Raw genomic sequence first — 16,371 nt, 5'->3', positions numbered from 1 at the left:
TTTAAATTGCAATCTGCTTTGTTGTATCTGCCTTGGGCGCTGCTTGCTGTTCGGGCTCTTAGGCCAAAAGAAAGCTAAAATAATAAAAAAAAAGTCGGATCGCTTAGATCTGATTGTCACCAAGTAGAACTAGTTCAAAAATCAACTGCTATAAATTATATTAATATTAAAAAAATAGCATATGTAAATACTTCAAAAGCAATTGTTTAAGACAGATGAACCAAATTAAAACAAGTTTAGCCCACCAAGAGGCGTATATCACAACATTATTGAATTATATATGTTCAGATATGAATTCCAAAAACATTTTGAATTTTGGGAAATTGTAACACAATTTAAAGTATTTTATTTAAAAATTAATTTAACAGGCAAATGGATTAGATTTATATTTTTACTTTAAAATTTGGTAAAATAAACTATAAAAAATTAAAAATTAAATAACTGTGGTATTTAAATTCAGTATTTGTTTCTCTGATTGTAAAAACTTTGGAAAAAAACCAATCCAAAAATACATTTTTCCAAATATATGCTGAAATAAGGGAAAAGTAGTATTGAGAAGAAAGAGAAAGAGAGAGAGAGAGAGAATTATGCTTAAAATATATAGAATATGAAATTATGAAAACCTTGATCAGTTATTCACTTAAAATTCGTGAAAATTTTGAATCACATATGATCGGAAACTCATCGTGAGGAACACTTGTCCTATGATGATGGTAACTGATGAGAAGTGGGGGAATTGAAGTTAGAAATAGAGATAATAGCTGAAGATTTGTCCACAGCTTGTCTGGTCACAAAGACTTTATTTGGAGGTGCAAGAACATTACGAATATGTTGAAGATGCTGGGGAATTATATTATTTGAAACTTGTATGTCGATGTATACTGGGGTCGACCATTTCACTCACACTCTTTTTAGACACTCGTTTTTGGCCTTGGCAACCATTTGATGGCAGAGAGAGTCTTGCACATTTAGCTTGCATAATGTTGTCACACAGGTTGTGCAAAATTCTCGTCAAGATTTCTTTCCTTTTTGGAGCACGACTTATAGACAACTGGGGTCAAGCACACACATAATGCAGAAATTAGGTTGTGAGGGCACAAAGAGGCTAAAATAAGCTCTTAAATTAATCTTTCAAACTAAGAATGCAATCGAGCAGAGTGCAGAGCCAATGATACAGAAGAACTCAAACAAGTGTTTTGCAAAGGTAAACTCCAAAATAAATTTACGCAAATAAGGACGCTAACAACAAACACAGCACTAATTTGTATTATTATTCGGCTTCGGATGCAAAACTGCTGATGTTATTTTGCACCAAGTCAACGATATGCTAACAATCGAGTATGGTAAAAATAAATCTAATTTGAGTTGTTTTCTACTAGAGTCAAACAAACACATCATTCAGAAATTCAGAGTTAAAGCACAAAAAAGGCAAAAAAAATCTGAAATTAATTTTTCAAATTACGAATTGATCGAAGAGCAAGAGTCAATTTGAGAGCATTTTGCAAAGCGAGTGATATTTGCAAAAGGTAATGCAAAGAACACAATTAACAATTAATTAATTAATTATATTATTAATTGACTTACGTTGTAAAACTGATGTTATTTTGCACTAACTCAGCAAGAAGTCAACAAATTATGATTCACAAGCAAATCAAATTTACGGAGCACAAGAAAGGCTAATGAGTCACACTCTGACACACATAGTATAAAAGAAAAAGAATGTAAGAGTATTAATTAGTCGGCAAACAGAGCAAGTGAATTTGCAGAAACCATTCAGCTAAAAATGTAATTAAGCTGGTGAAAATAAGCTACTTATTTTATCCAGAAGACACAGTTAAAGCAAGTATTATTGCTAGACATACAATTTGTGTTATGTTGTTTTGGGGGAAAGGGTTAGGGAAATTAATTCTAACATTTGGGAATTACAGTCATAATTTTCCAAGAGCATTTCACAAATGTAAGAGCTGTTCTCGGTAAACACGCGTCAGTGTTGGCCTCTAGGAGCATATGGTTGCAAGTATTTTATGAACTGTTTACTGCCGTTAAAGTCATTTTTATGTGCCGTCCGCAGTCATAACTGTCGCTGGCGATGGCCTAGCGGAAATTATCGAAGGTGCTGAGAGATCATCGTGCACAGAGAAGATGTGGCAGGATCGAATTCAAAGTACTGCACTTGGAATACCGTCGACGAGCCACTGAGAAAGTAGACAGTTTAATGTCTGTTTACAGTCGTAAACGTTCTTCAATTGCGAGGCAACATCGAAATGAAGCTCAAGGTGAGCCCAAAAGGTCTGCATTGGTTTGATACGGATAGATACGGATACACCACCAGTAGATGCGACTGTTAGATATTTATTCGATGCGATACGAGTATAAATGAAAAGTGCCCACAGTCAACCGATTATAATTAAAACCAAGTCTTGCTGGACGGGCCGCAGAGCACGAGGAGAAGGGGAGAAGGGAAGAAGGGGACAACGAATGCAAAAGGGAAAGCCAAGGGGCATGGCCAACTGCCATGTTTGCATCAAATTCAAAACAATGGCCGTATCTCAACTCTAGTTGCTGCTTTTGCTTTTGCTCTTGCTGCTTTTGCTGCTGTTGTCATCCCTGCTCACCACACTTTATGGCCTTTCCTTAATCTGACAGATACGTCACGGTCGCCCAGTGGTTGTCTCAGGTATACATTCACTCCACCGTCTCTGTCGTCGTTGCCGTTACGTATGCATGTGTGTGTGTGTGTGTGTGCTCAGAGCCAGGACTAAAGAATGCCTTATTAAATATGATTGTATAGTACGAAATTCAAAATTTGGCTGCCATTATGCGCCAGAAATTACATCTGTTCAAGTGGTAGCCAGAAGACAAACAGAATATATATATATATATATATATATATATATATATATATATACATGGAGGCGGCTACTCAAAGGTGGTTTGTTCTAGTTATGCCCACAGTTGGTTGATTCAACAAACAAATAGATATCGAAGATCTATGCGATTAGATGTATCTCGGGCCGTGCAAAGTGTTTCGCCGAAAGTCGAACTCGATGCCATAAATTTGTCACAGATCAAAACAATTGTCATCGAACGGACGTCGAACCAGTTGCTGCCGATTGGGGAGTGGGCGTGTGACATAATGCTTATTGGCTGGCAAATTGTGTACAGCAGCCTGAATTGCTCACATGGCGCACCTTTAGCCTGGTCGCGTCGCCAAGATGGCGATATCGAAGACATAGTCAAGGCAATTTTCAGCTCGACGTTATTATGCAATATAAATCAGCAAATGGGCTCAGCAGACACCAGCATTCACAAATGCAAAGAGTACGGGGTGGCTTTGGGGATGAGCGGTCAGCAGCATGCGAAGCCATGCCAGGACTGAGCAAGGGTCCTCAACTACTGAAGTTGCCAAATTTAATTCGAAATGATAACAGAAGTTCCGAAAATGTAATAGGCAACCGTGAAAATGCCATACGACTGACAGCCAACAGTTCCTTACCGTGGTTAAATATCGGCAATCAAGCAACACAGGAAAATACAAAAAATAATTAAATGAAATATTTTTGTAATAAGAAAAAAATGTATTCCAAATTAAATTGCAATAATGTGTTTTTTACAATATTCTCTGTATTTATATACCAACGAAATTACCTCTCACTCGTTTGCTTAAGTAATAAATAAGTTGGACTATAAGGGGCTTAAAAGAATGTAAGTTTAACATATATTAAAGTGGAATTTTCATAGTCTTGGAGCTCTATTAACAATTAGTCGAGCAATTGAGCACTTTTTTTGAAGTTTTAAATAGTTAATACACAAGTGAATAATGTGTTTGCTGGATTTTCCAATAAAACGATGGATCTATTCGCAATTTGAATTTATTTAAATACACTTTATATTTAATATTTGAGATAATATTAATAACAATTATTTTTAATAAAATAATACACTAAGTGTGTTATTATTTTAATAATATTAATAATAACAAATTTTGGTATAATAATAATAATAATAATAATTATTCCATTACTCATTTGCAGATCTTAGCACAGGAAGTATATTAATACGTCAACATTGTATTTGATAATTACTATTATTTTATTTTACCTTTTGATTTTTTTTTTTTTTGCCGTTTCTAATTGGCTTTTAGTTCAGCTAATTAAATAAAAAATGGGATTTGTTTAGTAATTTGGTATATTTTAAAATGTTTTTTTTTTTAAGTTTATAAATAATCTATAAAAAGATAATCTTTATAAAGTTATGTATTATTTTAAAAAATAATAATCGACTGGATTCGATTGTTTGTTTTGCTCCACTGTCCACACGCACAGGCAGTCCAACACGAAGGAGAGCAGTGTACCTGAAACTGAAACTGAAACTGAATTTGGCTGTTTTCGACTACCAACGTTCCATATGAATTAGTCTCATGGGGGCAATTTTATTAAATCAACAGAATTTTGCAATGTTAGCGGCGTATTTCAGCCCTCCATACACAGTTTTCGTTTTACGCCCCCTGATTACGGGGGTGTCGTCCGGGTAATGTCCCAAGTAGCTCTAGTAAAACAGGCACAAGACGCTTGGATACCTTTCTGTGCCGGGGTGCATTGGCTCGTTGATATTACAAATATTGTATTTCATTTGTCGGTTGATTTTTTTCCTTTTGGTGGATTATTATAATATATTGAAAATCGCTTAGTAGAAAATAAGTGTTTATGTCTGTGGAGTCTCACCCTCAGCAGCACATTAAAAGCAAACTGGGCGGATTACTTGGAAAATGATCTATTTTGCCTTCTGTTTTTGAACAATATTATTCGTAATGTGCTGAGGCAAATCTGACAATCGAAATAACTTATTAGTTTTAAATCTTGTTTTTTGACAAATTTAGTGAACATGATTTCTGTATCTCAACTTAAAACTTAAGAATCTTTTATCAGAAAGTTCGGTTATGAAAAATGGAAGCGGTTTCGGGCCATCAATTCTCATTTGTTTTGTACAATTTTTTTTCGCCAGCTCTCAGACATATTTAAAAGTGAAAAATGTGAAATATGTGCGCCATGGGCTTTCAATGGCTGTGGCAAGTCTTCTCCAAAAAAGGCAAAAAAGGAAAAACTCATTTCATTTTGTTAATAAATTATGATACTCGTATAGCAACGCGGGTTGCGCAATTTCGCAGCAAAAAAAAAAAAAAAAAACAGCAACAACAAAAGCCTATTCCTGAGCCTGACATGCACACAAACACATTCGGGGCTGAACAAGAAAAAGTGCCAGGGGATAAAATCAACCTGTGCATTCGCAATGAGCTGTGAGAGACACCCGACGCATCATCGCAGCAGCATCAAAAACAACAACACAACACAACAACAACAACAAATACAATGGCCACAGGTTGTCATTTGCTGAAAATGGGTGACTGCGGCAAGGTTTGCAATTGGGGCCCTTTATTTGCACATATTGCACACGAACTGGACTGGGAATAGGACTGCGACAGGAACAGAAATGGGAACAGGGGAACAGAGGCTGGAGAGGAGGGCGGGTTGTTTACATTTTAAAAACACCCTTCGCAACATTAATGGCGGATGTCTGAGAAAGAGAAGGAGGGTGAGGGTGAGGGTGAGGGCGCCATTGAACAGGGTGTTTTATGCCTTGTTTTATTTATGCAAAATTATGTTTCAATTAAACGAAACGCGCTTAGTAATTGCCAGTAATTACATTTGCCTAGCGTTTCAGTCATTTTGAACCGCTGTTGCCAGGCGAGTGTACAGGATTACTAGCGAACCGCATTCCTCACCAGGTGTGGGGAGAGGTAGCTTCGTGGCAAACGGAACATCTGTGGCACGCTGTAATTAGGCCGCGCATATGCCACAACAGCAGCATCCGAACATCATCTGAATTTAAAGTAGGATCAGCGCTTGGCTTTTGCGGCTTTGTTTCCCATGTCAATATATTATTTTTTTTTTGTTGAACGCATCCACCGATCGAATACCATTTGGCATTACAATTTTTCAGCAGACTCATCGGGGTTGCGCAATGGTGTCTCGATGGATGAATGCATATATATATCAAAAGGTAGAGGGTACCTTTTACTAGGCATCTCCAAACATGTTGCTCAATTTCTAAGCGAACTAATCTCTTAACTTTGAATCGAATTGTCATAAAATCAATCGACTGATAGATAAGCTTGTATAGAACAATCTATTTAGTTGTTTGTGTACAATTCTGCTCAATATATTGTAGTAAAAAATGTATCTAAATTCACGTTACTAAAAAACATTTCATTTTATCAAATATATAGAGATCAATGAATTAGGGTTTGTTGACAAAATTAAAATTATTAAAATACAACTAAATACAAATCAAATGAATTCAATAACAGATTGTTAGTTTTAATATTAAACTAAATATTAATAAACGTTTATGATTGAAAGCTTATGATTTATATTAAAATAGTTTTAATCAACATGACTCACACAGGGTATATATATAAAGGGTATAATTGTAGCGAAAGGATGAAAAAGTATGGGGTAAATAACTTTTTTACTTGTCGGACGTACTTATCCGTAGTCCCTAAATCGTGCTCCCCAGCATTTGAGTATAATTAACAGGCGGCATTGAAATATATTCCAAATGTTAAATATTACTGCTTCCCATAAAAATAAACATTTAATTTCCATATTCAATAAGCACACAATTCACAAAACAATACATTTTTCGTTTAAAAAATAAAAAAATTCGTATTAGTTCGCATTTAATCGAGATAGCTATATGTAAAATTTGTATTTTGAAATCACTTTTCCCTCAGGTGAGATGGTTATGTATTCATGCTTATTGCTATCCATCTGTGTACGCTAGAGATTGTTTCTGCTCTCATATTTGATACGCTGCCTTATCGCGTCGATAATCGGCTTCGGGGCCAGTTTATCGCAGAAACTTTTCTAATAACAGCATCCAAATGGGAACTTATGGCAGGCTACGTGCCTGGCATGCCAATGTCTACACTCCAAACAGACCCGAAGTTGGCACACTCGCTGCCTGCCTCCGACTCGGCACTCTGCCGCCCACTCATCATTAATGGGACAATTTTCGGAACGCCATTTTGGCGTTTTCGAAAGTTTCTTTTATTGCATACATGAGCCATTTGCGTGCTTGTGCTTCCGTTTCCGTTTCCGTCACAGACGCAGCTCGTTGACGCAGCCATTATGCTGTCGTTGCTCCAAACGGGACAACGTCTGGCCCCTCTATCTCTCTCTCTCTCTCTCTCTCTCTACCTCTCTCTCTGCTAACGCCAGTGATTGGGAACCCTCGTCCTTGTTGGGTTGCCTTGGTCGCTTCTCTGTTGTGCACATGTGTGCCTCGTCATAAAGGCCGCCGTTATGTGTGCTCTTATTATCATAATCCGTTGAGTTGTTGCCGCATTAATTAAATTTAATTAAAGACGTTTTGCAACATTTCTGCTGTACGTGGCAAACGTTGCAAATTGCATGGCACATTTACCCAAGGCCCAAAGCCCAACCCTCAGTGTGTACCCCAAGTACCAGATTTCTCCGCCTCACTGAAATCAATTTCTACATATGAAACTCCTTAATTAATATTAGCAGCATCCATATTAGGCAGTGAGAATTTATGCGTCGTACAAATACCAATAAGCCATTGATATTAATATTTATATAGTAATGATTTGCACTAATTGTAATTTATTTATCAGATGTCAGTTATTAACAATGGTTAGAACAAACTAGGAGGCCCTCAAAATTACATGCAGAATGGAATCCATCTTCTCACAGTTTTGGGACTTTATATCTTATATACGTCATATGGTCAATACTTCCAATCCTAAAACTCTTCAAAATGTATTCAAATATGAATTTTTACGATGTTTTTCCAACATCAGATGTCAGTTTGTGCGTCTGTTTTGTTGTTAGATAGTTTTCTGAAATGTTGTCAACTTTTTTTCTACCAGAGCCGAATAATTGTTGTAATTAATTTTGTTAAAAAACCGATATATTTGAGAGAAAAATTTGTTTCATTTTATATTTGTATCTCAACAGACCAATATAGTCTTGATTAAATTAAAAGTCGAGTCGATGTAGACATGTCCATCCTTCTGGACACATCGGTCTCAGAGTCCATAAGAGATGGAGGCACCTTTTTTTGAATATATACTCATGTACAAATATTATATTTATGTATTTGTATAGCATAAATTAAAAATATTTAACTTTTCACATACATCTCCCGATCCCACCTAAATTTAAATTAACTCATTTTTCTAGTTATGTCATTGTAATTTGATATGATTACAAATTTCAATGTCACATAAATATATAAATTATTTATGAATCAATTTAGCCCCTGTTTTATGTGTGTTCTGTATGTGCATGTGTATCCCTTCTTCTTCTTTTTTAACAAATAAATAAAAAAAATAAAAAATATATAATAAAAGATCAGACAAAGCAAAGTCTATATTACATTGGAAAACAACAAATATTTGCACACAAAAAATTGATTTTCGACAGATATTTTTATGAAAGTTTTTTATATATTGCAATTGCCTGGCAACGTCGAATGCCTGCATCGAAACGGATAATCTCCAAGTTTATAATAATAAATTCAAAACAGAGCTGCCAGTGTCAGACAAAGTGTAAGGGATTTTTTATTTATGGGGTGTCAAATCGTTGCCGCCTTTAAATACCGATAAAAAAAAACTCTAAAAAGTTAAAAAGCTTATAGTGTAAATCAATATATTTGCGACAATTTTAATGCTAGAATTATCAAATTTGAAAGGGCTCCCTTAAAAAATCAACTGCTGCAACAAATCTCACAGTTCCACAATTTAAGAGTCTGAGATTGCTGACAGACTTTATCAAGGGCCAAGCGAAGCACTATGCACCGAGAGCGAATGTGTGGGAAACAGAATTTAATCTTTGGTAGCGGGAAGAGCTTCTGGTGTTGTGATCTCAAAGTGATATCCCTACTTTGGAAACATTCTTCTTTAAAGAATACATATTACGAAGATGAAATTTCAGAAAATGTAGAAAATCAGCTGAGAGAAATCAATGTTACCCGATTTTCTAATTGAGCTATTCAAATTGTTAGATAAGGCTGAAGAACAAGCTTTCTTTTTAGTTTTTTTATTTATTTAATAATTTTTATTGTGTTTTACTTAAGATTAGTTTTGTCATACAGCGCCGTTTTAATGCTTGCTTTAATTCATTCATTTTTTAACTCACATACTTATCTGTTGTTTGCATATTTTAAAGGTTCGGACTCTTTTTAAGCGCGAAGAAGTCCGTTCAAATCGTGTAATTGTTATTTTGGTTTTTCTTATAACTTATGCATTGCACTGCATTTATTTACAAATATTTGGGCAAGAGTTGCTGCGTTTTAAATATTTGTGAGACATCACTCTCTCTCTATATCTCTATCTGTAATACACTTGTAAGTCCTTCATAAAGTTTGAATATCATTCAATTACGTATATGTGTGTAGACGATTTCTATCGTTTGTTTCGAAAATGTATTTCGATTTTGCATTGTAGTTGATTAAATAAAATTGTGTATCGTTTTTTCGTTTTGTTTTTTAAATTTATTTGTATATGTGTTATTTGTTAATAAATAGGTTTGTTGACTTCTACGTATATAAGTTGTTAGTTTTTAGGCTAGTCGATTCTCGTAATATTTTGTGACCCTGACAGGCCGGTCAATGTCTTGGATGGGCTCTTGTTATAGTTTTTGTTATAGTTTTGTGGTGTTTGCTTGTCGAAGACGTGCGAAATAAGAACAACAAGTTTTCTATAGGATTTTAATTATTTTCGTATTCATTTGAAAAGTCGCATTATATCATAATTTACACAATTTGTCACAACTTATACTAAAATTAGCAGTAATAATTTTGCTTTTAACTAAAACAAAAAGTATGCAGATAACGTAAATATTCTTTTAAGAAAAATGAGCAAATTAGCTAGGCCATTAAACTAAACTTATTTAAAGTTGAAACTTCCACAAATCCATAAATGTTTGTATGGCAACCAAAATCGAGAAGCGAAATGCAACAAAATTGTATTCATTCAAATTGTAAAACAAAACAAAAGGCAGAAGGATTCTCCAGATTTTTTGGATGTGGATACTACATACATAACAAATTACTAAAAACATAACGTGCCCATTAATTAGTATAATAATATCACTTGAGCCAATGCCGGAAAAACAAAGCGAAAGCATAAAGAATTTGGAAAGGATTTGACCAACGATGTCGCAGGGAATTAATCCTGCACATCTGGAGACAAATGTGCGCGAAATATGACTGCGTTTAATGTTGACAGTACTACATACATATATAAGAATATATAAGTTCATATTTGTATATATTTGTAATATATATTTGTCGTTAAATCGTTACGTTTGTATTTGTAAATATGCATGTGAAAGTTTTGCTTCGCTCCATTTACGATAAATAAATATACTTCATTTTTAGCTTTAATTTTTTGTTACTTTAATTACTTTAAATCATCTTGTAATTCTTCTCTCACTGTTTACATTAATTTAATTTTATTTTGGGAAGTTAAAACTCTACGTATATGGGTTCTAGCAGGCTCCTTTTACTTGGCCTGCTCAATGTTTGTAATTTGTTACTTCTTCTTTTTCAGTGTAATTTCAGTTATTTCTGTTTTTGTTGTTGTTTTGTTGTTGTTGTTGTTGTTGCAACCTTAAGCTGATACGTATTTTAAAGTTAAAAATTTGTAATATTTAGCGCATTTCATTTGACGCTTATTACACACAGAAATGTGTTGAAAACATTTTAGTCACTGGCAAATCGACATCTATTTTATTTTGTTTTTCCTTTTTTATAGTTAATATTATTATTACGTATTTTAAATCGTGATTATGCTTTTGGGTATGTTGCATACCGTTTGTTACATATTACAATACACTTATACTTGTACATAGGGAAATGTTTGCGCTTTTTTCTTTTTCTTTTTCATTTTCTTTGTTTTTTTGTTTTTCTTTTAAATTTATTTTTGTTCGTTTTGTTTTTTTTTTTATTTTTGCTTATCATGATTTACATTTAGCTGGTATTATAATTAATATTAATATGGCATTGACGGAACTATTGTACTTAGATTTCGTCTAAGCAAAATTTAAAAGCATTGGCATACAAACAAATTACTGCAAAAACATACAACACAATAAACAAAACGTTGGAAGAGTTTTTCGATTAAAAACATAAACACAAAAATTTCCAATAAATATATATGAGTACAAAACGTACATACGATCTATTTCTCTATTAGTAAGTAGGGGTATCATATCTGTAAATACAAACATATATTTATATATATATTTCCATAATATTCATAAACATAGTTAATCGTGATTCTTTACCATACTATATGTATATGTATATGTATATATATGTAATCCTACAGCAGTCGCAAATAATTTTACAGTTGAACTCGCTATTCGCTTTGTTGTCCTTGGCAATGTGCCACTGGCAACTTCACGGGGTTATCTGACTATTTGACTATAAAATATAGCTCAATTCACATGGTTATCTCCAATCATTGTTTCCTTTCTGCGAACCTCTCAGATTCAGCGTTTTGCTCTCGAAAGCACTACATAAGCATTTACCGCTATTTTTTATTTTTATTTTTATTTTTGTTTGTTTTTTTTATAGATCGATGTATTCATTAATTTTACCACGATGTGCACAGTGGGCAGGGATTGATTGTAGCTGCTTGAAATTAAGATGGTCATTCTCCGAAATGACAGGGAAATGAGGGAAATTGAAATGAAACTTGAATGTCTTACATCTTTGGGCAATACTGTCTATCAAATAGGCAACACTGCCAAAGTTATAATGTGAAATAAATTAATATCTGCGAGTAAAACAAAGTAATTTGTTTTAAAAATAATTAAAGCCTTTGCAGTTAAAATTTGTTTCTTTAGTTTTTGTGTTGACAACGCCCAACTGTCAACTTTCAATCAAATCGACAACGACCCACTGTGCACAGTCATTGAACTTGCATGTGTCTGTGTTTGCATGCGAGTACATACATATGTACAAGTATGTATGTACTGTGTGTTTCTATATATGTAGGTATATCCGTTATATGTAGACTTAAACAACTATTTACTATGTAAAACATTACGTATTTATGTTATCAACTTTTGTTTTGTTTTGTTTTCTTTTACACAGAAGAGACGAAAAGACGCCAAACTATAGACATCAAGCGACGACGATGATGATGACATTGTCGATGACGATGACGATGACGATGACGATTACAATGGCGATGGCGATGACGGTGGTTGTTGGATTGTGGCGCTGGTGACAATGACGGTAATGATTGTGGCTGACTGACGATCGGCGGCCCATTTAGGAGTTGACCTTACTGACCGCTTTGAGTAGGTCGTGATTGCTCTTGTCGAGGGCGCTCATCATACCCAGATTGCCACCAAGGCCAGCTCCCAGGCCGGGACCAATGCCAGCGCCGACACCGACGCCAACGCCAACACCCATGCCCAATCCAAGCTTGAGATCGTTTTGACCGACAACGGAGTGGTGCAAGTGGCCCGGATTGTGTGTAATGATCGAGTGATGATCTTGTTGCTGCTGTTGCTGGTGCTGCTGTTGTTGCTGTTGCTGTTGCTGCTGCTGTTGCTGCTGCTGCTGTTGCTGCTGCACTTGCTTGTTCTGCTGGGCGGATTTCATCGTCTCCTGAGCCTTCATTTTCTCTTGCTCCTCACGATCGCGTCGTGCCTAACAAAGGAACATGAAAAGATTCAAGACAAAAGCACATTAAACTCCTGTCCACAGTAGGTGTTCTTCAATTCCTCAATTCTCTGATGACTCATTTTAAGATGCGATAGCTATCGCTCCGTTATGCAAATCAGGTCAACTTACCTGTTCGTTGATCTCTTTGACCGCACGCAACTCCTTCTTCAACTTCATGCGCCGGTTCTGGAACCAGATTTTGATCTGGCGCTCAGTCAGGCAGAGGGCGTGCGCAATCTCTATGCGTCGTCGCCGCGTCAAGTAGTGGTTGAAGTGGAACTCCTTCTCCAGCTCCAATGTCTGGAAGCGGGTGTAAGTCTGGCGGCCGCGGCGACGTGGGCATCCGTTGGGCCCTGCAAACCACAACAAAAAAAATAAGAAAAAAAAGCAGCGTTAGTCACGATTGTCACGCACACAGCTCAAGTGGTCGGTGCCGGTCTGATTCTGGTTCTGTTTTTGGACACTCTTAACGAGCTGCGAAGAAGATGTCGCCCGGCCACAAATGGAATCTCGCCTTATGTGAACGGGTTTCAGCCTCACATCAGGCAATAAGGCGCTTAATTTGTGTGCAGCCATTAGCCACTTTGAACTCAAAAGCTCAGGTAAGAACTTTGCCAGATTGGCAATTGTTTAATTGCAGGTGCAGCGCTAAAGAAAAAGGGGAAATGCGATCGAAAGCGATAACGGGAACAGAAAGTGAGTGCCCTGCATCATCTGCTGCGAATTACGAGGAAAATAAACAGTTCTCCTAACCGGGCGAACGTCTCTTACGTCAGTCGACAGCGCCACACAGTGCGAGGCGCGGCAGGACATTATCTCCCTGGGGGTCGATTGTCGGCTGGCCGGGCACTGATTCCGATTGCATGGCATGTAAAGGGTGAACCAGGGGCGAAATTCACAACAGTAGCTCCCGCTGGGATGAGAAAATGTTTTCCAAGCAGTTTTGTCTTGCGATTTCGATTTATTTTTTGTTTTGACTTTTTTTATTTTTATTTTTCTTTTTTTTAGTAATTTTTCACGCTACCTGTGCGAATTTTTTGCTTGACGGTGCGTGGCTGATGCAGCAGAGAGAAAGGCAACTGAAATGGGAATGTGCTTCGTGTTTATGTTTCGGAAATCAAAATTTCGCTATCTGCAAATTGCAGGCCACGGCTCACTTTTGCCGCTTGCTGTTTTATGACAGCACCTATCGTTTTTTCCTTTTATTTTATTTTGAGTTTGTTTTTTCGTGAAAGGTTTTCACGTCAGCGGCACATTTTTTATGGTTTGGCAAGTTGCGAGTTTGCAACAACAACGGACAAAGGGACATCTTTTGCGTAATATTTTGAAAGGTGCATTCGTCCACATTTCCACATGAGTTGTAAATCATTTCCACAAAATGTTGTACTTTATGGAAATCTAAGGAGGTCTATTAATATTTGCATTAAATATTCCAAGTGGCGAATAAATAAACAAAATAATATTGACTGCATGCGAGTGTTTTATCATTTCGATGCGTTGAATGGAATTCCGGAATGTGGCAGGCAAGAGTCATAAAAATATTGTTGAGGAGCTTTTGGCCAGTTGACAACAACTTGAATTCCAATCAGCCCCCAGCAAGGAGCAGAGACAGAGCACAAAAATGCTAAACTAATCTAAATTATTTACTCGCTACAATGAGCAGCTACAATTCGTCCCATAAATCACGACTCCCAGGACACACTCGCCCCTAAAGGAGATTTACGACTCTCGCAATGGTGGCGCACAGGTGCGAGCGGGATGGCTGCATTGCGCACAGGAGTGCTGGAATACAATATGGCTGCCTTCGCGTATGGGTCCGACAGGTAGATACACTCACACACACACACACACACACACACAAAGCCATATGCAGAGACACACACACACTCTCAGAAAGCGGGAGCGTTGTCATGGCAACGACTGTTGTTGTTGTTGTTGTAGTTGTTGTTGTTGCTGGCAGAGAGCAGTAAGCGTCGCCGTTGTTATTTGGTGGTGACTCTGAGTGGTGTTGGTGGTGGTGAGTCGGCGCACAGCTGAGCGAGCCAAGCGAAACCTGAATTGCTGAGAGCAGAGCAGAGCGGAGCAGAGCAGAGCGCACTTTGAGCCAGATGGTGTTGCGGGCCAAAGAGCCAGCACTCAATCTCTGAAACAGTGCGAGACATATTGATTTTTCATTCAAGTCAACGGCAGATTTTTGTAATGGCCGTCAATGGACGACTCTTGTCGACCCCGTCCCCCGACCCATTCCCTGAGGTATTAACTGAATGCAGTCAACTTGCAACTTGATCACACTGTAGCACCCATCGCAGAGATGCACATTAATATTGATGGCTAACTTTCGCATAGTAAAGTCTCTCTGAGCACATAAAACATGTAATATGCAATTGTCTCTATCGATGCAGATACACAGATAACCATTATACTGTCATATGGAATAATTATAATTACAAAACATTTACTTGATGACGGAATAAAAAGGGTTCATAGGCTCTGAAGACATGCTCGATTTAGATTTACTTTAAATTAACTCATTTTGAATTGGTATGAAAAATACTTGAAAATTTCCAATTTGAAAATAGTATCGATGATAATTGTATATCTGAATATATATGCAATATAATTAAACAATAAATGTGAATATAAAAACATATGCATTTAAATTACATTTGATGTCAGCCTTTAGATACTTAAAGCATATTGACAGACAATTCAGTTAAATGCAAATTTGTTTTTCAATTGATAATGTTTTATATTTCATTGACTTACATCTCCGTTGCACAGATAAAAGTCAATGAATTTATGGCCATTTAATTAGCGGTAACTAGAAATCAAGTTTAAGCCAGGCGACTGGCGATCCCAATCCCAAGCTAACCGGTTTATTGCACAATTCATGCAAAATCATTTTCCATTTTTTTTCAATTTAAAATCAATTAGCTGGCCATAAACATTTGCTGCAATTGACTGGCGATGTGTCATTGCTTGACCGAAACTTTTGTGCGTCTAAAATATGTTACTGAGTTATGGATCGTTCTGAAAATCGAAAGGCCAACAGCCAGCGAGCTGGCCACAGCTGTGGCCTCTACAGACGCTACCATTGCAGACGCCCTGGCGTTGGCCAAGTACCGTCGTGGCTGCAACTGCAGACTGAAAAGGGCTGCAGATTGCATTTGTGAGATTATCAGGGAATGCCTCGGCAACAATTGAAAATATTCATGATATTCAAAATAATAGTTCCATAAATTGCGACGCGTATAAACAAGTCTCAATCATAAAAGTATACATACTTAAACTTATGATGACATTAAAATCATAAAAACAATTCAATAAACATTCACACACATATTGACACAACAGTACGTTATAAGTATTGTGTATGGCTGAAAGTGTTAGAGCAAATACTAAATGGGGAAATGGGGAAACATATACATATGTATATATGCGTGAATCTCTGTGCACCCAGACAAACAGTATCTAAATTTATATACATATGTTCATACAATTCTCGGTGTGTGCATTTGAGAATGCTATCAACGGCTTCGTTTGTTTAGCAAGCGACACAAAATTGTTTGTGGAATAAACAACCATTTTGTTTCTATTTTCTATGCT

The 16,371-nt window shown here is 36.4% G+C and overlaps 1 protein-coding gene across 2 annotated transcripts in view; it reads right to left on the bottom strand.

Annotated features, from left to right (window-relative positions):
* Positions 1-11,243: 11,243 nt before the first annotated feature.
* LOC6563216 (homeobox protein abdominal-A) overlaps positions 11,244-16,371 on the bottom strand; it is a 28,219-nt gene continuing 23,091 nt past the window's right edge. The window contains exons 5-6 of one of the 2 annotated variants that reach the window (XM_032737431.2): positions 12,895-13,118; positions 11,244-12,750 (exon numbers count right to left, since the gene is read on the bottom strand). In XM_032737431.2, coding sequence (XP_032593322.1) covers positions 12,367-12,750; positions 12,895-13,118 — 608 coding nt within the window. In that variant the 3' untranslated portion in view covers positions 11,244-12,366. The remainder of the gene's footprint in view (positions 12,751-12,894; positions 13,119-16,371) is intronic. The other variant, XM_001990738.3, reaches the window with a different exon arrangement.

The sequence above is a fragment of the Drosophila grimshawi genome, unplaced genomic scaffold (genome assembly GCF_018153295.1).
Source record: "Drosophila grimshawi isolate 15287-2541.00 unplaced genomic scaffold, ASM1815329v1 contig_311, whole genome shotgun sequence".
Lineage (NCBI taxonomy): Eukaryota > Metazoa > Arthropoda > Insecta > Diptera > Drosophilidae > Drosophila > Drosophila grimshawi.
The sequence above is the reverse complement of the archived record's forward strand: the minus strand, read 5'-3'. Positions and strand labels throughout refer to the sequence as shown.